General features: G+C 37.4%; 1 protein-coding gene across 1 annotated transcript in view; it reads left to right on the forward strand.

Annotated features, from left to right (window-relative positions):
- LOC114310169 (uncharacterized) overlaps nt 1-21364 on the forward strand; it is a 34013-nt gene extending 12649 nt beyond the window's left edge. The window contains exons 2-3 of the mRNA XM_082887490.1: nt 19998-20063; nt 20220-21364. Of these exons, the coding sequence (XP_082743616.1) occupies nt 19998-20063; nt 20220-21044 (891 nt within the window). The 3' untranslated portion in view covers nt 21045-21364. The remainder of the gene's footprint in view (nt 1-19997; nt 20064-20219) is intronic.
- The last annotated feature ends 4131 nt before the right edge of the window (nt 21365-25495 follow it).

Here is a 25495-nt window from a genome sequence, read left to right on the forward strand (position 1 = left end):
CTCAACCGAGATGATTTACTCCGGTTGAAAGAGTTGATGTTTTGTTCAACTTAGGTATTCTCAACCGAGATAATTTACTCCGGTTGAAAGAGTTGATGTTTTGTTCAACTTAGGTATTCTCAACCGAGATAATTTACTCCGGTTGAAAGAGTTGATGTTTTGCTCGACTCAGGCATTCCAACCGAGATGAGTTACTCCGGTTGAAGGAGTTGAGGGTTTGTTCGACTCAGGCATTCCAACCGAGATGAGTTACTCCGGTTGAAGGAGTTAATGGTTTGTTCAACTCAAAGATTCCAACCGAGATGAGTTACTCCGGTTGAAGAAGTTGATGGTTTGTTCAACTCAGAGATTCCAACCGAGATGCCCTACTCCGGTTGAAGGAGTTGATGGTTTGTTCAATTCTATCAGAATTAAAACCGAGATGGTGTATTCCGGTTATACAAGATGTTTGGTTCAGTTCAGGCATGCTCAACCATGATGGTTTAGTCCGGTTGAAAGAATTAGTGATTTGTTCAACTTTGTTGTTCCCACCGAGATGTTTATTCCGGTTGAAGAAGTTCCTCAATTTTACTAAATCTACCGAGATGTTAACTCCGGTCAAGCTAGTTGGTGATTTTTGCAACTTCGTGATTTAAACCGAGATGTTTTGCTGAAGATAGAGTTCGAGAAAACTGTGCAAACACTTGATGCAATTAAAGCTTTTCATTGATAGAAAGTTAATACAAAAGGAGGGGCAAAGAGCCCGGTTACATTTGCAAAGCAAAAAAAAAGAGCAATAGAAAAAAGAAAAAACTAAGCTAAGGGGGAGAGATTGGTGAATTCATCATCCGGAGTTGTCTCCAAGTTCACTGCTGGAGATCGGTCTTCAACACCGGGCTCAGTTCGGCCGGGCTACTCCTGTTCTGGTTGCTCCTCTCCGTCAGTATCTTCCCCGGCCTCTTCCTCTTCAAGCCCTTCCTCGGCCTCAGCCTGCAACGCACTGAAGACGTCATTGGCATATGGCACGAGGTAGGCCGGCAGGGAAGCAAGTGGCGGGGTGGCAAAGACGTCAGTATCAGGACCCTGACCAAGATGCTCGCAGGCAGACTTCTAACCCGCTTTGAAGTAGATGTCTTGGGTAGCGAAGACCTGCTTCTTGTAGCTTCCCTCGGCTTCTAGGAAGCCGGCGTTGTTTCCTTCTCGGCAGTCCTTCTTCCTCGACTTTTTTAGAGCGTCCAGCTCGGCCTAGAGCTCATCGCGCTTCTTCTCGGCCTCGTCAAGTTGACCATGCAACCTGTTGTTGTCAGCATTGGCGATTTGGAGAGATGCTTTTGCCCGGCCAAGCTCGGCTTGGAGGCTTTGGACTTGGCTATCAGTGTCGGCTACCTTTTGCCGAAGTCGGTGGATGCGCTCCATGACTAAGTGTTGTTTTTGGATGGCCTGCAAAAAGGAAACTTGATCAGAGAAGAAGAAGAAACCGTGCAAACACTATTGAAAATTGGAGTAAAAGGTTGAGACTTTTACCCTGGTCATAGACTTCACAGCTGATTTCACCAGCCGGGTGTCAGGAACGTGGTCGCTGCCAACCACGTCGCTCGGCAGGAGAAGGGCTTTGGAGAGATCAAAGGCAAGAAGATGTTCTTTGTCTCCCTTGATGGAAGCCGTTGCCGGGATCTCCTTTCCCCGGTGCTTGAGCTGCGGTCTCCATGCCGGCGTTGGGTCAGCTGTGATGGAAGGTTGCTCGGTGGATAGTTCGGTAATCAGCTCGGTAGACGGGTCCGCGCGAGCTCTTTTTCCAGCCCGGCGTGTTGCTTGGCTTGACTCCCAGGCAGCTTGAGAAGCTAGGGCGACCACGGCGCCCCTTGACTGATCGGCGGCTGGAGAGCGGGTGACGACGCTCGGTATCTCGGCAGACGTTGCGGTGAGCAGGTTTTTGATTTGGCTTCGTTTGGCCATCTCTTGCTCTTCTGTCAACCGAATTAGTGGAACGTCTGGCAAAGTTGGATCTGGAGGGGGTGATGGAGCACGGAGAAAGTCTGTAACTTTACTCCGGCGGGGAGCAGAGTATCTGTAGGTTGGAGTGTAACCGAGCAGCTTGTTGCAATCTCGATGGCGATGGCGGAGCACGATCCGAATTGCCTCTACGTTGGGAAATTGGTAGTTGGCTTGCAAGGCTTGGATTGCTTCAAAAGAAACAAGAAAACTAGTTAATTGCAGAATAAAGAAGGTAGGCTGACCGAGCAAGTTTGAGCGGCTTACATGAGGAACCGAAGTTCTTGCTTATAAACCAGCCCGGTACCTCGGCTGTTTTGTAATTGTCCGACACCCAGAAAAAATCGTCATCGTGCAAGTCTTTATCCGGGGTGCCAGTTACAATTTTCTCCTTGCCCGGTCTGATTTTCAAATAATAGTCTAGATCGTCATCGGTGTGACCCATCGTGTATTGCCTTAATATCTCGGCTAGACCTAAGTTGGTGCCTAGCCGGTTGTTCAGTTCATGGACGCCGTTGATAATTCGGTAAGTGTTGGTGGACACTTGTGTGGGTGCCAGCCCGGTGCGGCGGAGGAACTCGGTGATAAGTGGGTTGAGTGGGAAGCGGAAGCCTCCTTCGACGATGGACAACACGGTGAAGGGGCATTGTTCTGTTCTGCCCCAAGGCGTGGTCTCTTCTTTTGCGAGCTCAAGGTGGACGTCGGCCGGGATGCCGTACTCTTCCCTGAACGCAGCTAGGGCAGCCGGAATATCTACGAGGAAACGGAATTTTCCCATTTACGACCGGCTAAATTAGCTCGGCTTTGGTTTGGCACTGTCAGGTGATTTATGGCCGATTGGTCTTTGGGAGCCTCAGGATTGGACAGTGGTCCCCTTGGACTCTGCAGGAAAAGGAGGGCAAGTGTAAGAGGGAGCGCGGTCGCGCAAAGCGAGCTTGACTTTAGCTCGGTCGTCTAGAGTGCCAAACCACATCGGTCGTAGAGGCTGACAAGGAGCTCGGCCGCCCAAGCAGACCAGATTTTAGCCCGGTTGAGCAGCCAAGACCTTTGTTATCCCGGTTCTTGCTATGGTTATATCTAACAGGTTATTTGCTCGGTCGAGATGGTTTTTTGGATCAAACGAAGACCTGGAGCCCGGTCTGCCCCAGTTCTTCGAAGTTCATCAGCGAAAATGAAGAACACCATGAACAGTGGGAGGTTTGGGACGACTTCTATGGCCTACGTCCTAAGAACTATGTTTTAGTACCCTAATGTGTGAAATATTTAAGAAGATAGAAACAAAAGAGGAGTTGAAGGACTTACCAGTGAAGGGCAAGGACTATTCCTTCGAGCACGAAGAATGGCAGACGAGGCTTGGAGAAAGGTGCTTGAGCTCTGAAGCGTCGGATTGCAGAGAGGCAGTAGGAGCGAAATGAGGAAGAGGGGGCTTGTATGTATAGAGGGAGAAACCGCCAAGAATTCAAATTCTGGCAGATGGCTGGGTTGGCTGCTCGAGGTCCAATGGAAGCCTGCCACGTGTTCCCATTTATGATGACGTCAGAACTGAAAGGACAGGTTGAAGAGTCGAGGAGACAACCGGGAAATTTTTGAAGAAGAGAACGTCAACCGAGGAGTAGGAGCGAACAAATTTCGCAGACAGGAGCCAACTAGCCCGGTCGCCGTTTCGTATCTTGAGGACCAAGGAAGTGTTATCCCGTTCGGAATATGTAATCCCAGTTACGCTTTTGCGGACGGAATTAAGGGGCAATTGAGAGGGAGATTAATGATATGGAGTTGTGCCGGACAGATTTGGGCCGGACAGAGTTATGTCGGACAGATTTGGACCGGACAGAGTTATGCCGGACAGATTTGGGCTGGACAGAGTTGTGCCGGATAGATTTGGGCCGGACAGGCGTTGGGCCAAGTTGTGCGCCCGGCCATGAAGGAAGCTGCTCGGTTAAGGCAGCGCGTGGATTGAACAAGCTGCGAGGATCCGTGGTTATGAAGCCGGGGTACCTGTCTGCTCGGCAGATAGGTCGACCGCAGACAAGCGTGAGTTGTCCCGAGCTCGGCTTTGCCGAAATACCGCCGAGTCCGGTCCCCATCTGAGCTTAGCTGTTGGAGTACTTGGGCAAGAAGCGCAGCATGGCAGACGATGGCCGAGATGGTACTGACCGGCTGCCGAGCTCCCAGGAGAATGGGAGGGCAGTTGGGTTAGGTAGTGCCCAGCAAGATTTGTGCTGACAAATAGGATAGCAGCACCACGTGTCGAGAGACGGATGGGAGTGGATTTGGGGCGTAGAAGGTATATAAGCGAGTCTGCGCCCCCTTTGCTGTAGATGAACATTTTTTGTAAGGAAATTCTTACACTCAAACACTCCTCTCTCCCTATCCTAAGGTGTGTGCTAACTTGATTGTCGGAGGGTTTTCTGGCCACACCGCCGGGTAGCTCACCGCTGTTGTGCTCGCAGATCGATCGGATAGACAGGAGCTTGGAAGAAAGGAATACGAGCTTGCCGGGATATTTGCTCCCCGTACACCATCCGTTGATTTTATGTGATAACAAACAGAAATTTGAAATTTGTTGCTATGCGTGTGAGATTCCTTTGGGGGATTCGATTTGCTTTTGCGCCGAATACAAGGTTTTATTGCACGAATCATGTGCTAATTTTCCCCACGAAATGAAGCACATGTTTCACCCAATGCACACTCTCACCCTCCGCTACCATATGTGAGAACCCAAATATAAAAATTAAGTAAATAATTAAATAATAATATTACAATCTCAAATATTTTGGTGGTGAATTCTAAGGTGCAAATTAAATATTTGGAGGGTCTTTTAATTAATTTTAAAACCTAAAATAAATTTATGGTGAAAGTCATTGATTTAGAAGCAAGATTTATTATTAAAAAAAAAAAATAGAGAAGAGGGTGTGATTTGAACTCTAGACCATAAAATTAATAAGTTAGGCTCTTACCATTTGAGTTGCATGTAACTTATATATGTATTTTGTATATTTATCTATCTATTTGACCTAAGTGTGCCCACCACTAGTATAAAATAAAATAAACACAAACCCTAACTCTTGTTATAATTGTTTTCCACAACACTAGCAGCCTAGCAGCCGTGGGTTTATGAAGGAAAGAGAGGGGTTTTTCAATCATCAAGATTATTGTTGTAGCCAAGAAGGAGAACTTTTGGGTGTGTTGTGTTGTGTGTGATCATCAAAGGTTAGTCCTCCTAGGTTTTGTTCTCTTCTTTCTTTGTTCTTCATCCTTATTCTATAATTATTTTATTCATTCATGGAGAGGTGGTAGGTTTATGTATTTTGTAAATATATGTATACACTGTTAAGAAATATGAGGAGCTAAATTTATGTATAAAGAATGAGTGTAATTCTTAGTTCAAAAATTCTGCACAGAATCGTAAACTTTAAAAATCAAGAAACCATATCAAACGGATGAATTTTAATCTGAAATTTTTACAGTAGATCAATTACATATTGAATTGCATTTCTGATTTTTTTCATAATTTTTGGGAGTCAAAATCCATATAAATTGAGGTATTCAAATCTGTCCAGGAAACCAGTCCGAAAAAGTAAATTCGGGAGTGTTGTTCTCTTTGGGTATAAATCCAAAAATTATCAAATTAGTGTCATTAGAACCGGTTACGAGTCTAGTTTCGTACGTTTTTGGCCTTGCATTGATTGCTCTTGTATATTAAGAGAACCGTCAATTTCTTTAAAGTGCTGCAGAAAACAACCTGTTTGGATATAATAAATTGTAGATAATTATTTTGATAAGAAAATCAAGTGAAACCAATTGGGTTTGAAACTTAGGATATAATAGATCATATCTGGAGGTTATTGGAATTTTTCGAATAGCGTGGAGCGGGTTTTGTAATTTTCAAAGTTAGCGAATAGGTTGGGAAGGCTTGTTTGAAATTCTGTTTTATCTTAAAGTCACAATTAATTAAGTTTTGACCGGAACCCATGTCTTGGGTGATTTTAAACCTTGAAGAACATGAACTTAGGTAATATTTAAGAGTAACGGTGAGTTGGGTTGAGCCGTGTTAGTGCGCTTTAGTTGAGGTTACTTAGTTCATATCCTTTAGTATTTTTAAATTAGTAGTGACGTGTAATTTTTTTATACTTGGTTCAGGGCACTAATTGGACTTTTACACTCTATTTGAGGGTTATATTATTTCGTTTTCAGGTGAGTAGTTTCATGCTACGTATTTTTATAAATGTTCTCCTACCCTGAACTGTTGGAAAATTAAATTGTTGTTTCAAGACTAAACTGTTTTGATAAATTATTATATTATCAATTGAATCAAATTATTTCTGAGACATGTGTGAACTTGGCATACTGTAAACTATTTGTTTTGGTCTCATGTTTATAATGATGAACCACCATGTTTTACGAAAACTGATGTGTATTGATTATTGGGACCATGTGTGTATTTAGTCCAGGGAAATTATTCCACTGTGTGTGGTGACTCTGGCCACTAGGGAACAGATCCGGGTTGGGCCGTGATGACTCTAGTGCTCAACGATTGTAAGGAAAAGACCTTTAAAAACAACTAAGTGACCTTCAATCGGATCGTCTTTGAGAAAAGGCCCAGGTGCCACCATGAGGATGACTCTTAGTTCGGTATTGGATCCAACGGGACTTATAGCCTGAGAAACGTGTGGCAGATTATTTGTTTTTATTGGTACCCCGAAAATTATTGGTGTTCATGTTATAATCTGTTTTAAGTGGAAAATGTCGTTTATCATGTTCTTGCGAGACATGAGTATTTTAAGTGTTGAACTGTGGAACCTTCTTTTTGAAACATATTGTATTTATCAAACTGTATGCCAATCTAGTTTCTGTGATATATATCTTATTTTGGAATTGAACCCTGTTTTCAAAATTGTATTTACTATCCATGTTGCTACTCACTGAGCTATCAGCTGACTTAGTTGTTTACCATTTCCAGGTGTTAGAAGGACTTAGAGTGGACTCATGGCGTAGCGGTGACTCAATTGCATGGACCTCTAGGGCATTCCTTTAGTTTAGAGTATTATGTCAAGTTTGTGCATATTTATATTTATTCTTATCGAAGTTCATTTAGGATTATTTTTGATATGTGGGTTGTTTATATCCCATAAGTTTGGATGGCTTTTGATTACGGTTGATTTTGCCGTTTATAATTGTGGCATGTCTGGATTGAGTTTTGGTTATTTATTATTGGACTATTGTTCAGTTGTTCAATGTGATTGGATTCGTGTTTAGGCTTACGTGCGCCTTGGGCTAAGTCCCTGTGGGCCACGGCCGGTCATGCCCGGATTTGGGGTGTGACAATCGGTATGGTAAATGCGAGGCTTGTTTACGTCATTCATCTGGTTGTATCTACGAATGTTCCCAGTGTCAATGGTACATGGATGTTAGATGGGCTTTGTCAAAGCCCAAAACCATGATGTCTAAAATTCACCCACACCCTCTTGCTTTGTTTAACAAGCCAAATTATGATATTTATGCACTACTTGTAGGCATTTCTGCCTTACCCCTTTCTTCCGTTGTGTGCTGTGCCACTTCGATCTCCATATCCATTGTATTTCAATATTACCACCTACACTCAAGTACTTCAATCATGTCCATACCCTCACTCTCAACCGTTCTCCAATTAAAGACTATCCTGATGAAGATGATGATGCAGAGTTTTACCGTGACGCTTGAGAAGAAAGAAGAGTGCTGGCCCACCCAACTTATTACTGTAAAGATTGCCACTATGTTGCTCATTGTCATTGCACCGTATCTGAGGTACGTCTGCATTCAGTTTTACACATCAAATTAAAATTTATAAATCATATTGTTTGATTTATCTGTTTATCTTCATTTTTCTTTACTTCATACACATCACATGGAATGGATGATGCATATAATTTGTGGGCTGAAGCGTCAAAATTTCCTTAACATTGTGTTTGGATGGGTGATTTTGGAAGAGATTTAGAAAGGGAAAGGGAAAATGTGTGTGAAACTAGGTAAAATCCGTCTCTTGGCATTTGTGATGAAAATTGAACTCTAATTCTTTCTTTATGTTAAATATGCTAATCTAGAAAATCTGTGAATGCTTTCATAACCAGTAAGAAGTGGTATAGGGACACGGTGTTATCTTGTTTGATCCCCTTTCTCCCTTAAAAATGCCTTTGTATTGCACCATTTTAAACAATGGAATATCTTACTCTGAAAATTCACTCTTTACCGCCAAGCAAACATTTTATGGGAACTCCAGCACTTAAGATCAAGGAGAAGTCTTGGTTTCACTGAGTCATATGGTTTCACTATACCTACCTTTACTCCATTGTTTTCAGGTGGAGATTCCTTGAGGTAATTTTTATCTAATTTCCTTATGAGAAAATGTTTTCTGTAAATTTTGTCCCTTTTTGAAAATAGATTGCTGGGCACCAGTGATGTGAAGTGTTGACTTCATTATGTCCGTAATGATCTTGGCTATGGTTTTGCAGCAAGACATAGGTTTGAAAATTTTCATTGAACTGGATTTTTGACTTCGTGGATCAGCACTACTGCTGTAGAATTCCATTCCTTTAATATTCTTCCTGTTTTTGAAGAAAATTTATACTGTTTTTGTAAATTCATCAACTACAAGCGCCCAGTTCTGTTGAAACTATAACAGGTGTTTTGTCCCTTTTGATTGAAAATATTGTTGTCATTTATTTATTTATTTTCTAAATCTCTCCGGGAGTAACAGGCTTTTGTAAATCTTCTTTCTGCTCCTTTGAAGTTTCTGCTTCATCACATCTCCTAGTCTTTGTTCGGAATTACAGCGTAATGATTATTTGTTCCTACTTCCTAGTAGGTTTTGGAAGTAACCAATTGGTTTTTTTTTTATTGCTTTATTTTCTTCAAAAGTATTCTCTCTTGGGTCTAAGATATTTTGTTCTTGGCTCTGTTCCCACAATTTTTTTTTTTCCCTCCCTTTGTAATATGCTGCTTCTACTTCGTTGAAGGTGATATGCTTCAAATTTTGTTTTAATCATCTCTGTCATCCTTATTTTGATCATATAATTGCCATCAGAATCTTGACACCTTGATTTCCTTAGACAATTCCCTTGTATTCTTATAATCCAACTTGATAGTTAGGGCAACTGGACAGTGCTCTGAACATTTGGTGGCAAAAATTTAGGTTTGGTTCCGAAAAAAAATTGTTTCCTTTTGTCATTAATGAGTACTGTGTCCAATTTGCTTTAAATGGGGTCCAATCCCTCCATTTTGTCATTCTAAGTCAGCCAAAATCCTCTAGCATTCATCTCAAACATCCCAAGTTCCCTCAAGTATTTATTCAATGTTTCAGTTGCACTATAGTAATACCAATGCCTTCCTTTTCTTCATGAGCACCGCCGACTACATTAAAATATCCCATGAGAATCGAGTGATCATCATTTGTGGTTTTATTTCATCGGGTTAGATGATTTTGTAAAGCTTTTCTTTCCTTCACACCATTGTGCCCATGTATCATGTAACATGGCGGCGTTTAAGTGTTTACATGGTCCTCTTACTTATCATCCGAGCATATCCATATCGATTCAATATTTTCTTTATCAATATTTTAACCTTGCAATCTGTAAAATAATTATTAGATGTGCTTTCCAGATTATCTTGCTTAATCTTTTCTCTGTTAGATTTGGTTTCAGAAGATTCTTGACTTAATGTTTGGTTTACAGGGTCAGTTAAACCCCTAATATTCTAAGCAGCAACTTTGATAATTTGTGCATCTGGGGTTCTTTGGTTACAATCCCTTTGCAGGGTTTCTCATTTCCCCTTGGCCTTTCCCCTTTTTTTGAACTTTCTCTTCCCATTTCTTTCCATCTCAAAGTTGGGAGATATCTCTATCTCTGTTTCAGTGACCCTAGGCAGCTTTTGCAATACTATTATCCTGACATAATGAAGTTCCCACAATCAAATCCCTAACATTTTTCAAGAGTGCAGGGGTATGCCCTTGTTACTTTAGTTATTGTGTTTCCTTGTGGAATAAAATTTTAAGTTACCCAAAAAAAAAAAAAAAATATTCGTTACATTTAGCTGTGTGGACTCCAAAATTTTAATAATACTTTTTTACCGGGCTTTCACTGTATCATATTACTATTAGTGCTTACAACTGATATAATTTCTTCTGCAACCAGGACATATATATATATATATATATATATTTTTTTTGGCATTTTTTTGTTTCTGTATCTTTGAGTACATCTGCTGAGTTATGTACAATTTCACTTACTATTTCTAATTGTCGTGGTTCTATGATGAAGGACAACTTTAGGAAACTTGCTGTTATGGTGAGTTTAGGGTTGGATTAGATTCTAGAATTTAGGGTTACATGAAGTAGAAGAAGAATTCAAGTGTTTGCAAGAAGGAAGAAGGTGAAATTCTCTGCAAACAACTAGGTTAGATTTCTCTGTGCAGCTTTGGAATCAAAGGTTCAAGCATGCATTAAATGGCGAAAGCGTTGGGAGTGGAGCTGGGGACTATTTTAACTTGATTGGCTAAGGTTTAGGGGCTGAAAAGGAGGCTGTGAACAGTAACTGGGAATAGTAACTTGAGTATGTATGCAAAGAAGAACACTTTGCCCTTGAAACGGTAAAATATCAACTTTGTTGAATCAATGAGATTACACGTAATCTACGTTACACGGACTCTCTGTCTTGTGAGAGGTATCCGTGTTGGCACGACACGACATGGGTACAGGTGCGGAATACGGCCGGGATACGGCTAGATACAAATAGATATGGCTGAAACTTAGAGATGGATAGAGAGAGAGAGAGAGAGAGAGGGCTGAAACTCAACCTTGCGAAGCAAGTCAAGTGGCGAAGCAAGATCGAAACGCTAACCCTAGACCCGAGCTTGACCGAATCGAAGGAGATCATCGTGAAGTCGATTCCACCCAGAAAATGATCCTAGGGCTTCGATTCCCCTTTGGTCTCGGTCTCTCTCTCTCTCTCTCTTCTATCTTCTCTCTGTTCTCTTTCTCGATCTCAGTCTGCATTCTTCTCTCTCTCTCTCTCTCTCTCTCCTGTTTGTTTTCTCCTCTTTGTTCTCTGTTTCCTTCTTTTAAATTAGATTTGGATTATATAATATAAATTATATTAATATAATAATATATACTATTATTCATATTACATATTATCATTCAACAAAAAAAAATATTGTATAATATAATATATCATAAATAATATAACTTTTTTATGCCTACAATAATTTTTATTTGTTATTTTTTTTAATAAATTTGTTATTCCTTAACTTTTTTTAACTCATTTTCATATAATAAATATATTTTAAAAATAATTATTTAACGTATCCTCGTACCCGCATTCAAATTTGGATCCATATCTACATATCCTCAATTTTTAATTTTGAAGTGTCCGACCCAAGGTTCTGAAAAGCGGTTGCGGCCACCGTAATGGTGGCAGTTGCGGTTACGGGGTGTAAAGGCCGTAGCGTAACGGTTGCGGTAACTGAAACCATGAATTTTTTTTATTTTTCACCCAATTTGGAAAAAAACTTACCGATACGCATATTTTTTTTCCATGATCATATTTATTGGGTTTAAAATAAATATTGATCAATTTTTGTAAATTCTGAAGTATGATCCAATATATTTCATATTTTTAAATCACTATAAACTGAGTTTTTTACATTTTATTTTAATAATTAATGATTTTATATTATACAAAAAATCAATCACTAACTATATATAAGATAAACAACGACAAAAGTAAGAGAATAAATAAGAACCTAAATATATATATACATATTTTAACTAAGCCAAATAGATAATGACCACACTTATTATTATTATTTTCAAACAATATATAGATAGATACACACAAATAAAATGGTTGAGTGATAGCAGTTAAATAGAATAGTATAGGTCTTATAGCTTCAACAAGTTAATAACATGTTTTTCATCTTCCCTCTTCTCTCTCTTTATCTCTTGCTCCTCCATCTCCTCTCTTTATCTTCCCTCTTCTCTCTATCCCTCTTTCTCCATTTTTAGCTTTTTTTTTTGTGTTTTTTTGAAAGAAGCAGTTCGGAACCGTTACGTAATGGTGCATAACAGGCCGTTACGACCGCTACGGCCGACACACCTGTGAATCTCAATCACACTGCAAAAGCGGCCGTAACGGGTGGCGGTAACCACCACAATCGTTACGTAACGGCATTACATAACGGTTGCGGCCGCTTTTTAAAACCTTGGTCCCACTCCTAGATATGCACTCGCACCCGCACTCGCACTCGCACCCAATACCCACACCCGAGTCTGTGTAACGTAGCACGTGATTATAGGCTATAAGACTCTTCTACTTTTAAAGGATTATGACTCCAATTTAGAAATTAAAAATATTTGGTAACTACAAATATTTTACACCAATATTACTATAACTTGTAATCACATTTACACTGTGACTTCTGTTATCAAAATCTTACGATTCGCGATTCGATTCCCAATTCGATTCACAATTTTTGTAAAATCGATACGAATCTATAGGTGAATCTATTTTGGAGGTGAATCTATTTTGGAATTAAATCTCTAGTGAATCGCACAATTCGCAATCGATTCACGATTTTACGATTCATGCAATTTTGGAAATTATTGTGTCCGACATATTTTCGACTCTTTTTTTTCTCTATCTTTTTAGTGAAAATGACATAATACAACTTCTAATAACATTTAAAACCAAAATAACCGACATATATACATGATTTGTTGTTATTTTAGTGATCATAGAGTTTTTAATAGGAGATTTAATCAGATTTAGTCTAACCTAACATATTTTTAATCTGAAAAATGAGTGAGAGCACTAATTAGCGCTACCACTAATGATGTGGCAATGGGTCCCACCATGAATGATTTGATGTTTTGGCCTTGGTGTTGTATTTTTTTTCTTTTTTTATTGAGTGCCATGTCATTAGTGGTATTTTTAGAGCTCCAAAATTAGTGGTCTCTATCATTGTTGTTTTAATCTTTCTTCTCATTTTTTTTTTCTCTTTAAAAAAATCATAATATATTTTCTAAAGATGTTTTAAGATTAAAGTAACACTATGAATTATCTATTTCTATTTTGTTAAATTGAATATAATTGAATATTACATGTGAGGTTTATTATACCCTATGAAGCACGGACACGTCCCTGAGGCTTGCGTATTAGTGTCGGACACGGACACGCGTACGACACGCTGTTGACACGTGTCCGACACTCTCCCCTGCGTGTCCCCCTTTTTTCAGAATTTTTCAGAGTCGGACACGAGGTTGGACACACGAGGACACGATTCAGACACGTAGGTGGGTGGATCGAAGAAGCCCTAGAACTGTTGGAGAGGAGAAAGAGAGAGAGCCAGAGACAGAGACAGATCGAGGGAAAAGAGAGAGAGGGAGATAGGTTGAGGGAAGAGAGAGACAGATTAAGGACAGAGAGAAGAAACCCTAACCTGTTCGTCTTTCTCGTCTTCCTCGTCTCCCTCTCTGCGCCTCGATCGACCATCGATCGCCCTCGTTTGACCCTCGTTTGACCCTCGTTTGACCATCGATCGACCATCGACCTCGTCTCCCTCTCTGCGCATCGTTTGACCCTCTCTGCTCTCTCTCTCTCTCTCTCTCTCTCTCGCTAAAATTTTCGACTCAACCATCGATAGCTATATACGTTATATACTAACAATATATATACATATATATATATATATATATATTTATAAACTAATAATAAATTATATACTAATAATAAATAATATAAATAAATAAATAATACAACCCCTAACCTTTCTTTTGGTCTTAAATAATATAAATAAATACAAATAATATATTTATTTTTTAATTTTACATATAATAAATAAAATTAGTATATATTTTTTAATTTTGCATATAATAAATAAAATAAATAAATAAAAATAAATACAAATAGTATATATTTTTTAATTTTACATATAATATATAAATAAAATTATATATATTAAACGTGTCTCCAACGTGTCGTGTCCCTCATTTTTTGAAAAATTGCGTGTCCGCGTATCCGTGTCGTGTCCCGTGTCTGTGTCCGTGCTACTTAGATTATACCTTTTAAAATATTTTAGGCTTTAAAATAAAATATTCTAAATAATTATTTTTTATTATTTGCTCAGTATTACATAGAAAAGTATGAATTCTTATTGTCGAAATATCATTCAGCTTGCTTGTTTTCATTTTTCAGAAAATTCTACTTCTTATTTTTCGTGTTTTTTTGTTTTTATTGAATTTTTTTAATATTTTAAGCAATTTTTTTACTTTTTAGACACCTAACATAAATACACCTAAAAAGTAAAAAAATTATAAAAAAAATCTTTTAAAAATTCACTAAATACCAAAAATACAAAAAAAAAAAAAAATTCAAGAATTTAGTACATTTTTTTGTATTTTTATGTATTTATTAATTTTTTTAAATATTTTTTCACAAATTTTTTACTTTTTAGATACATCTAACTAAGGTGCATCTAAAAAAGTAAAAAAAAAAATGTTTAAAATTTTAAAAATATTCACTAAAAACAAAAAAATACGAAAATCAAAAAACTCAATTTTCAAAAAACTTAATCTAAAAAACCCAAACCAAACACACTGAATATCATTGTTAATTATTGTTACTTTAGAAATTGATAGTTTGTCTATTTGGTTATTATCTTTATTAAGAATGGTTGATAAAAAATATTAAAAAATATCTAAAAAAAAAGAAAGATAAGATGGTGAGGTGATCTACCATAGAAACTTTTGTTAACTTCTACCTATCAAATTTACGTGATTATCATTCAAAATAATATTTTCATTGATTTAAGTCTAAATATTTCATATTCATAAGATATATTTAACATTTAAATATGTAGACATATGCTTTTTAGTAATTTAAAAAAAGTGACTGAATCTTTATGATTCACGATTCGATTCGATTCGATTCGATTCGATTTACGATTCGGTATGAAGTCATTTCGATTCACGATACAAATCCCGATTTGACAACTATGACTATGATAATGAATTCAAAATAGAAAAAATTTGTCCCTTTTGACCACAAAGACTATTTTAAATATAATAAAACCCATAGATAATGTCCTATGAAGCACGGACATAGACATAGACATAGACATGGACACGGATATGGACACAGACATGGGACACGGCAATTTCCAAAAAATGGGGACACGTACAAGGCGGGAGACACGGCGAATTTTAAAAAAAAATATATATTTTTATGTAGTATGTAGATTCATATTACATTCATCCTAAATCAAAATTAACAAACACTAATATAGTGACATTAATTTAATAAATATAACTACTATATTTAAACGAATTAATAGATCATCCATTCACAAAAAAGTCATAATAAATGATAACAAGAATTAAGACGAGAAAGTGGAAAACATTCAACATCCAACAATATTTTTCACAAAAGCACTAAATAAGAGAGGCAAAAGAAGGGAGGGGGAAAAGAAAAAAAAAAGAAAAAGAAAAAGTGAGCCTCGCTGTGTCTCATGTCGTGTCCCCGCCGCGTCCCCTACAAAAAAAAAAAATTCATTAAATTAAAGGGGCACACCATCTGGCGTGTCCTCGTGTCGGATACCGCCACGGCACCAATTTTGGAGTGTCCATGCTTCATAGATAATGTCTAACTTAGGCAAAGTTTGGCTATCCTAAATAAGTACACACTTTATCTTTTTATCTTTTTTTCATCACATCATCTCTTTATTTTTCTGCACATCTTTTCGTAAAAAGACAAAAAATACACTTATTTAGGTCATCCCAAACAATCTCTTAATAACTTGACCCACAACAAGATCCATGGATCCATATTAGAGCCCAAAACTGCGACAAATCCAGAATGTACTAACATACCATCTGCTCCTAAAGCCTACCATAGACACTTGTTGGACCAAAAGGCTTATTGATGGTCGTTGGTTCCATAGACTTCACTTTAGGCTTCCAAAATCTATTATACCTGTGTAGCCGTGCAATAGATGTGGGCCATGTGGCCTCATTCTATTTGATCTCTTTTCCTGTGAGCTGTTTTAGAGGTTTTCCCTCTTCCCCTTGTTCCATCATAATAATTTCTACTCCTGAAAATTTCTGCTTTATTTTATCTGTTTCAGTAATAGGACTCAATAGTCTCCATACTTGCCTGCTACTTTAGAACATTTGCTCGTATTATGTCAAAATATTTTGCATTTGTTACACACCAATGGTTTCTATTGGTACTAAACTTCAATTTTAGTAATGTGTCCTTCTCCTAGTAAATATCAAAGTAAGCATTTAATTGATTGGGTGCAACATTCTTGACACATATCCTAGCAAAGCTGGTTATCTGTTGTGTTTTTGTCGTTAAATCTGCTTGCAATGGTGCATCTGCAGTACTAACCAGATAGCTCAATCCCTGTTCAGTTCAGTTCCCCATAGCAATGTCTAATAGTTTTATCTTTTTGAAATCTACTTGTTGAGATCAATCAAACAAGATCCATATTGAATGTAAAATTTTGTGAAAAAGAAAGTCAAAAATGTCTCAGTTTTTTCAGTTCAAAACTGAGACATGCTTCAGTTCTTCAAGTTCAAAATTGAGAAGTTGCATTTTCTTGTTTGCAAAACTAAGAAAATAGCTCAAGACATTTTTAAACTCAATTAGAAAAAGTTCCACATAATCTGAGATTTGTCATAGTTTCTTGGTCTCAAAATTGACACACTACAATTTTTTCTGGGACAATTTTTCATAATCAATATGGAACTTGTTTAATAGATCTCAATGAGTAGATTCAAAAAATTGTAAATTTTAAAGAAAACGGATTTGAATAGAAAAATTTGTTTTAGTTTTAAGTGTTTGTAAACAAATTAGAGAGCCCTGACAGCTTTGTTAAGCGTGTGTTGCTCTGAGGGGCATCACTGTCTGCTTTTAACATGTGGGACTTATTGCTCTACTAATATTTTTATTATTTTTTTATGTAAGACTGATTGGTGTAAAATATTCGTTCCCGGGACTTCTTGGTAAAATCTTCTATAGTATTTCGCTGGGATTCTAAGTTTGACCTTTCATTTCAACACAAAGTTGAATTCATCAAATCATCACTTGTTCACAAATTATTTTTAATTTTTCTTACTTTATGTTGATTCAACTGTAGAAGAAAATTCCATTGGGAGCTTTTTTATACATAGCTTAAATGGTTGTATTCGCAGTCTTTCTTCTTAAACGGAATGATCCAACCATAGGCGAGAGGGTTGTGTATACAGTAAACAAGGCTGTGGATATAGACCCTAGCTGTTTTATTTTATCTGCTTTATCTGAAAAATGAAGTCATGGTTTATAATTGTCTGAAAGTACATGTCAGTCAACTAATCATGGTGTGATTATTCAAAAGCACAAATTGAAAGGCCCCTAAAAAATAAAAAAGAAAAAGCATAAATTGAAAGGAACTTTTAAAATCAAAAGAAATATTTTATTTTAAAATCGAACTTCTTTTTGTTTTAAAACTATCTCAAGAAAGAACAGTTGTCACATTTTTTCACATCATTTTAATTCAAACCCAAATGCTTCAGTTGATTTCAAGAGTTTCTTTTAAATTTTACTTTGGATTTTGTGGCTCATGAATTTGTGGATAATCCTTGTTGAATTTCAACGTCAATTACATGCAGCTTTAAACTCTCTTAATTAATGGATAATGCCAATGCAAATTGCTTTCTCCTTTTACCTTACTCTACTAAAATTGGAATAGTGATTAGTTTTCTAAAACAGATTAAAATTTTATCAGAATGTGGAGTGGCTATATCCATTGCTTGAACGGCCATATTCATAGCCCTCTGGCATAGTGGGGCTTGTCTATGTAAGTGGGAAAGGTTATGGGTACAGCTGCATGTGATGTAGATTTAGTACCACTCCAAAATTATACACTTTGGTTGATGATAATAGCACACCAAATATATGCTTATCATTTAAAAGCATGCTTTATTTAGTAAAATTCTTGACTAATTTTATAGATTGTGAATCATGTTATTTATATAGTTTAAAGAATTGTATATTTACCTTGGGTTCTTAATATATGTTTTTAGGGTTAATAATGACAACTGGCCTATGGCACTTAAGTTTTAGAAGACATTGGAGACTTAATTCGTTGGGTTTATAGTCAAGTTACGATTTAGCTCATTAATTTAGTTAATTGAGGGTGTGGTTTTCCTACTGTTGTCTTGATGCAGTCATGTCTGGTTGCTAAGGTTCCATAGTGTGCATTCTTGACTTCCACTATGGAAACGTAATAGGAGATCTGTCATTGTTGACTGCCACATCAATGATGTATGGAAATGTAACGGGAGATCTCTCAGTCTGAGGGTGTATATTTGTATTTACAATTAATGTAAAAAGTTGTTAAAATGCCGTCTAGCCAATGATCTAGAGTAGAAGAAGCACAAGGAAAAGTAAATTCAAAGAAGCGGCAATATTTGGAAATTCAGCTTTAAAGTTGTCGCAGAGCTGTCCTACATCAGCCATGTTTTAGAATGGTGCAATTACATCAACCATAAACTGGGTGGTTAAACAAGATAGTAGTGAATGAATTTTCCATTTATAATGTTTTGAGACATTTTTTGGTTTTTAGAGGAAAATCTGTTTTGCCTAAACCCAAACTAATAATTGATGAAAAAATTATCTCTGTAGCACAAAATACTTTCTAGTTTAGATTACAAGGTGCCGTTTGGTAACACTTACGTTTTCAGGTTTTTGTTTATATTTACAAAAATTTTAAAAATTCAAATAAAAACTTGTTTGATAAAATTTTTGATTTATAAATCAGTGGTCTCAGTTTATAAATTTGGCTAAAAAATGAAAACACAAAAAATGTGTTTCCGTTTTGAGTTTTGAATTTTTTTTTTTTTAATCACCCAACACTAGTCACCACCCGCCACTATTTTCTACCACCGTCTTCCGCCACCACCCCCCACCACCACCTGCCACCACCACTCACCACCCATCAGCCACCCCCCACCACCACCTGCCACCACCACTCACCACCCACCAGCCACCACTCACCTGTCACCCACTAGCCACCACCACCCACCCCTTGCCACCACAACCGCCACCACCACCACTCACCATCCACCTGCCATCCACCCGCTACTACCATCCACCGCCCGCCACCACCACCCGCCACCTACTTGTCACCACCACTCACCACCCACCTGCCATCACCATCCACCACCTGCCACCCATCACCACCAGCCACCCACCACCACCACCACCCACCCGCCACCCACCCAGCCACCGTCACCACCCACCACCCACCCGCCACCACCCGCCATCCGCCACCCACCTACGACCACCACCCGCCGCCGCCATCACCACCACCACCACCACCACCACCACCACCACCCCCACCCACTCGCTACCACCCACCACCCGCCACATTCACCCATCCACCCACCACCACCACCCGCCACCCACCTACCACCACCACCCGCCACCACCACCGCCACCGTCATCCACCCACCCACCACCACCACCACCCACCGTCACCACCGTCTTCTGCTGTCACTTGCCACCACTTGCCATTTCTCACTCTTTTTTATATTTTAAATTTTTTTTAAACATTTTTTCAATTACCAAACGCGTTTGTAGTTTATGTTTTTTTAAAAATAAACAAAAAATAAACAAAAATCAGTTTATAAAATTTTTGTAAATATAAACTGAAAATTTAAACGTTATCAAACACAGATTTTTTTTATTTTTTTCTTTTTGTTCTTTACGTTTCTGGATCTATACAAATACACTGGAATTCCTATGGAAACTTCTACATTAAATAAAATGTTTTTGACACTTTCTAGTGGCTTTTCAATGAAGTAAAAACTGGGACTTCTAGAAAAGAATCAATTATGGAAATGTAGAAAAGTAATCAATTTTAGTGATTTGATCCCATATTTTATTATTTGTCCTCTCTTTACTTAACTTATACGGTGATCAGTTGTTCTAACTTAAGTTATTGTTGCCTGTTAGATCATTCATATTCTAGAGGAAGAGTGGTCAGAGCAAGAGAGCAATAGAGCTGCAGAGCAAGTTGAGGTAAAATCTGCCTTAGTGTTCTAGTGAAAGTACATTGTGTACAGGAGCTATTTTTTTAGATTTAATTCCATTATGAATTCTTTAACTTAAGCTTCTAGCAAAGCTTAATTGCTTCAAAAAGTTATTGTCATGATTTTGTGCTTTGGTACTTTTCAGGAGCCAACTTCACTGACATTAAAACAATTTTTAGATTCATTCAATGGGGACGAGAAGAAGGAAGTACAAGGTGCTTTTGATACCTATAGGAGGGACAGCCAAGGTGATAGTAGTGACAATCCAAAAGATTCCTTGTATTTAGACAAGGCCTCTACTGAGATTATGAAAATACTTGTTTCAAAAAATCAAGTCACAATGCCTTGGGAAAATTGGAATTCCACATCAAAGCTTATCAAGGTCGATGACTATATGATCCTTGAGAACTTGGCACCCATCTTAGGAACCTTGTTTGGGAAATATGGGGACTTCAGTGGCATGTCCAATTTGAGTCCAAAGGCAAAGATGTTATACATAATGACAGTATGTGATGCTGTAAACTGCATGTTGAGTACCAAGGTCAAGGACATTACTACAAATCTACTATTGAGTTGGTTTCACTGCTTCATGCTTGGCCACTATGCTAGCTTTGAAATTCAATTTGCCTTTGGTCGTTTGACGAGAGTGGTGCGTTCTCACTTTGGTCTCCAAGCTAACGTTTCTACAAACCTCACCCTTGCCAAATTGGATGAAGAGATTGGAGAGCAACGTGCACTGTTAGATTCTAAAGAGGTCATCGATTCCGAACAAGATAGGGAGATTGATAAGCTCCGGGAGAGGATAGCTTCTATGCAGCTCACTAGCAGCAAAGTACATAAAGAGATTGCAGAACTTCATAAGAAGATAAAGACACTAGAGGAGAAGCATGCAATATCTAGGTTCACAGAGGAGTGCCTCAGTGATTCTCTGGAGCTAGAGGGACAGACAGCAGGCATGGGCCTGTTGTGATGTGCAGTGAAAGGTCTACAAACAGCTAGCTTGTTTGATGCTATGTTACTACAAGCATGTTGGTATCAATTCATTACAAGCACGTCAATATGTCTATGTAGGCAGGATCTTGTGCTCTTTGGCTCTTGGTGTGGATTTGGATCACCTTATATTTGATAGGTACTACCAAAATTTTACCATGTAGACTGTTCTTTCTTTTTTGTTTCTTTATTGTCCTGTTTTGCATTAACAAAATATAGGCTGACCCTTTCTATTTTATGTATGTTTATGCATTTGAAAAGGCACATGATCAATCAAAAAGGGTTACAATTCTATGTTAAGTGTTAGGATGTGGGTGGGTACACTACTAGAAAATGCGTCTTTCGCTATGGAGTTTTTTGTGACGGTGTAAATTACGTGGTAAAGATGTACTTTTTGAGATGGCAACATTACCGTCTCAAATAATATGTTTATTTGTGAGGGCAATATTGTACTGTTGCAAATAATATGTTTATTTGCACAATATTTACCTTACTTAGTCCCGCAACTGGACCAACCACTTGGCTTTGAGCTTGTTTGTCCAGCCCCCAAGTTTAGTTTTCTGTCAACCCCCCATTCCTTACCAGAGTCATCATTTTGACTGGACTTCTAGGAATTGGAAGGCGACTCTTTCTTCTTTCCTGATGGAGATTGAAATTCTTTACGTAGATGATCACTATTTGACGAGCCCCAGTTAAGGGAAGCTTTTCACCGAGCTACCTATTCTGTTTTATGTGTTGTTGAAGGCGGTAGTTCGTTTGTTTGAACTTTATTAGTCCCCCAACTGGATCAACCACTTGGCTTTGAGCTTGTTTGTCCAGCCCCCAAGTTTAGTTTTCTGTCAACCCCCCATTCCTTACCAGAGTCATCATTTTGACTGGACTTCCAGGAATTGAAAGGCGACTCTTTCGTCTTTCCTGATAGAGATTGAAATTCTTTACGTAGAAGATCAGTATTTGAGGAGGCCCAGTTAACGGAAGCTTTTGACTGAGCTACCTGTTCTGTTTTCTGTGCTGTTGAAGGCGGTAGTTCGTCTGTCGTAACTTTATTAGTCTCCTAATTGGACCAATCACTTGGCTTTGAGATTGTTTCTCCAGCTAACAAATTCTGTTTTATCTGTCAAAATGCATTTGTTTTCCTCTCCCTATCATTTTCCATGTTCTATTGGAATAGATGGTGCATTAAGTTTTGTATGTTTCTAATGTGAACTCGTACAATATATTGTTGTTATGCAATGCAGCATTGTTGTGATTTTGTGTTTACTTGTATTCATGATATTATATTTCTATTTTAATTTCATTTTGTGGGATAATTGGTGGGGGTAAATTTTCATGACACTCCTAGTGTCTACAAATTTGAAAGCACAAACCTTAATTTTGTTTTCTCTCTCTGTCTCTCTCTCTTTGATATTAAATTTTCATGACACTCCTAGTAATACTCTCATAAAAATCATAAAAAAAATTATTAACACAAATTTTTAAAATAAGTTTAAGTTTTTTCAAATGTCTTCATAAACATCTAACATGTAAATATTTTTTTGAAATACTTCAAAATTTCATAAACAAAATTAAAAAAACTAAATAAAGTACAACATCAAAATTTTTATAAGTCTACTGATATGTCAAGAAGAGGATTGGTTGATAATTAAATATTATCTGATTATCAACCAATCATCTTCTTCACACATCACTGAGTCTATAAAGTGGGTACAAAAAATGGAGTTGTATATCATGTTTGAAAAAAAAAAAAAAAAAAACTTAAGTATTCACATAATTCAACATACATTAATCCATTCATTAATCCAGAACATTCATTAACTCATTGCAATTCAGTAAAAAAAGTCATGAACTAATAGATGTGTACTTATAAATGTAGTTATTTCATAAACTTCAGGTTCATATAACAAATACTTGAAATACATCCGTAAGTTAGATGAACAACAACATTGTCTTACACTCTAGTAATGAAGATACGACACAACATACAAACATATATGAAAGATAAAAATGTTTGATTTCTCATTCCTCATTTGACATGTAGTAGTCAGAGAGATATTTTTCATTGTTTAAGACATTATTTTGCTCAATTACTGTCAAATCTCTGTTGCTTGCTTCTGCCATTTCGGTGGCTAGCTGAAGCATGAAATGTCGACATCTTCCGCATCAACATTCTGTTGTTCTCCTTCTTAATTCTGCTAACTCCTTTTTCATAGTCACTCACATTTCGTCTAGCCATGGTCAATGAACGACGATGAGGTACCGGTGCCCCAAAGTTACGTAGATCATTAAACAATCCTTCTTGCTCCGTTACCCTGAATGCCCATTCTACTCGGATACCAGCATAATAATCCTTCGGACTCGAGTACTTTTCGCTCTTGTAGTCATAAGTAAATGGAGGTAGCAGCCACACTTTCGGATTTCTTTGCCTGCGTGAACTTCCTGCACCTCCTGAAGACATTGTTCATAAAATAAAAAAATTAATAATAATAGTAATTGTAAATATATTACTATTGTTATGACTTGAACAAACATCATACTGGAGGTAGCGCGATTTATAGACATTATACTGGGGGTTAACTACAGATGATCTGGTGACGATAATTGAGTTGGGGCACTATGGAAGAAGTGATACCCGTGATATTATTTTATCTTATTCATTTCATGCAATCCTGAGTACCCGTGACTTTGTGTACCTGTGATGTAGTCACAGACGTGGTTGTCAGATAAAATCATAATTGTAGGCCGTTCTTTTCACAACGCAATCCCTTCATATTCGAGCAGTGAGTTGTCAAATTAATCAGTAATGCAGTTAGTTGTCACATCACCACATGAAACTATTTTTTCATGCTTACTTTTTTAATACAGTAAGTAGTCACTTCGAATTGACGATTTAAGTACAAATTGGTGTTTTTAAAAAATTATAAATGAAATCATAAAATGAAACAGCGGCTTTAATTTTCTTTGTTTTAAAGTAATATTGTTCATAAACAACTATGAAACAGAGTGCAAGTAAATACACAACCGTCCAACTCACTTTGACCTACAAAACTATCGTTGATTTTTTCACCAATATAATAAAAGTGTCACCTGATATGTAAATAAGATTGGCACTACAGCCTATATTTTATCTTATTTTCACTTAATGAACTTCGTAGTCATCCCTTTTTCTCCTCTTTGCATTTTCTGCTTCTTTTTTTATTCGGGAAATTACACTTCACTCTTTCAGTCCTTTATATAATTGTTTATCAACACTATTGCCATGTGGTCGTATTAATGTGACTTAAATGAATTCTGAAATGTGAGGAAAAAACAAAGCATCTAAGTTGCGCTGCACAAAGTCACATGCATCACGTAATGTGAGGAAAAAAGTCACAAAATATATAATTTACAAAGTCAGAAAGTCACATGCATCATTGCATCACTGCACAAAGTCACATGCATCACTGCATCACTGCACAAAGTCACATGCATCACATGCATCACTGCATCGCTGCACAAAGTCACATAGCATCTGAGGAAAAAACAAAGCATACAAATTATTACGTCTGTTCAAGTCACTGCACTGCATCACTGAGAAATGTTGGGCGTATCACTGCGCCGAGCTACAATTTAATATCGTACCATACCTACTGTGCCCATGTGAATTCTGCAATTCATAATGGGATGAGGGGTTGTCAGAACAAAATAACAAAACAATTAGACCCATTGTGTTTAAAAAGCTACCCTATGCAGCCCCAAATAGATTCATAAACGTTGAAGATAAAATATTATACAATTAGAATGTATTGAAGATTAATTTGTAGTAGAGTTAGAATGAATGGGTTTTTCAATGTACAGAACTTGAAAGTGTTACAGATAAAACCTAGCCTAGTATGCAGACAAGAACAAAATTGACTTAAATTAACACATAATTAACTTCAAATTAAATTGGTCAAATTTCTCCAATTAAATTAAATGAAATATGTAAGGTAAAAAGTAAAATTAAATATATTGTCAAGGCAAAATAAATTGAATTATATTTGAAGCAGAAAAATTAAATTAAATTTCAGGTCATAAGCGGATTTGAACTTTGCTTAAAACCTTCAGATATGCAGTGAGTAGTAAATAAAAGTCGAAGTGACAACTCCTATAAAGTTGATGCATAGTTGTTCAGGTCATAAAAGTTGACGTGACAACTCTGATGCACAGTTGTTTACAATAATTTCATACATACAGCTACCATGTGTATATGTGGTATAAATATCGCATCATACCACAACAAAAGTTTTATAGCTATTTCGAGCGATATCATCATGAGATATGCGGTGGTTGATCTATATTCAGCAATGGGTCGCTATTGGGTTGCAGATGGAGATGAATTTCAATACCCATTAAATCCAAATTTGCATTACTCACATGCCACCGTCAATACCATGAGAGCTGAGTGGGAATTTC

The sequence above is a fragment of the Camellia sinensis genome, chromosome 9 (genome assembly GCF_055761805.1).
Source record: "Camellia sinensis isolate YWXY chromosome 9, ASM5576180v1, whole genome shotgun sequence".
NCBI lineage: Eukaryota > Viridiplantae > Streptophyta > Magnoliopsida > Ericales > Theaceae > Camellia > Camellia sinensis.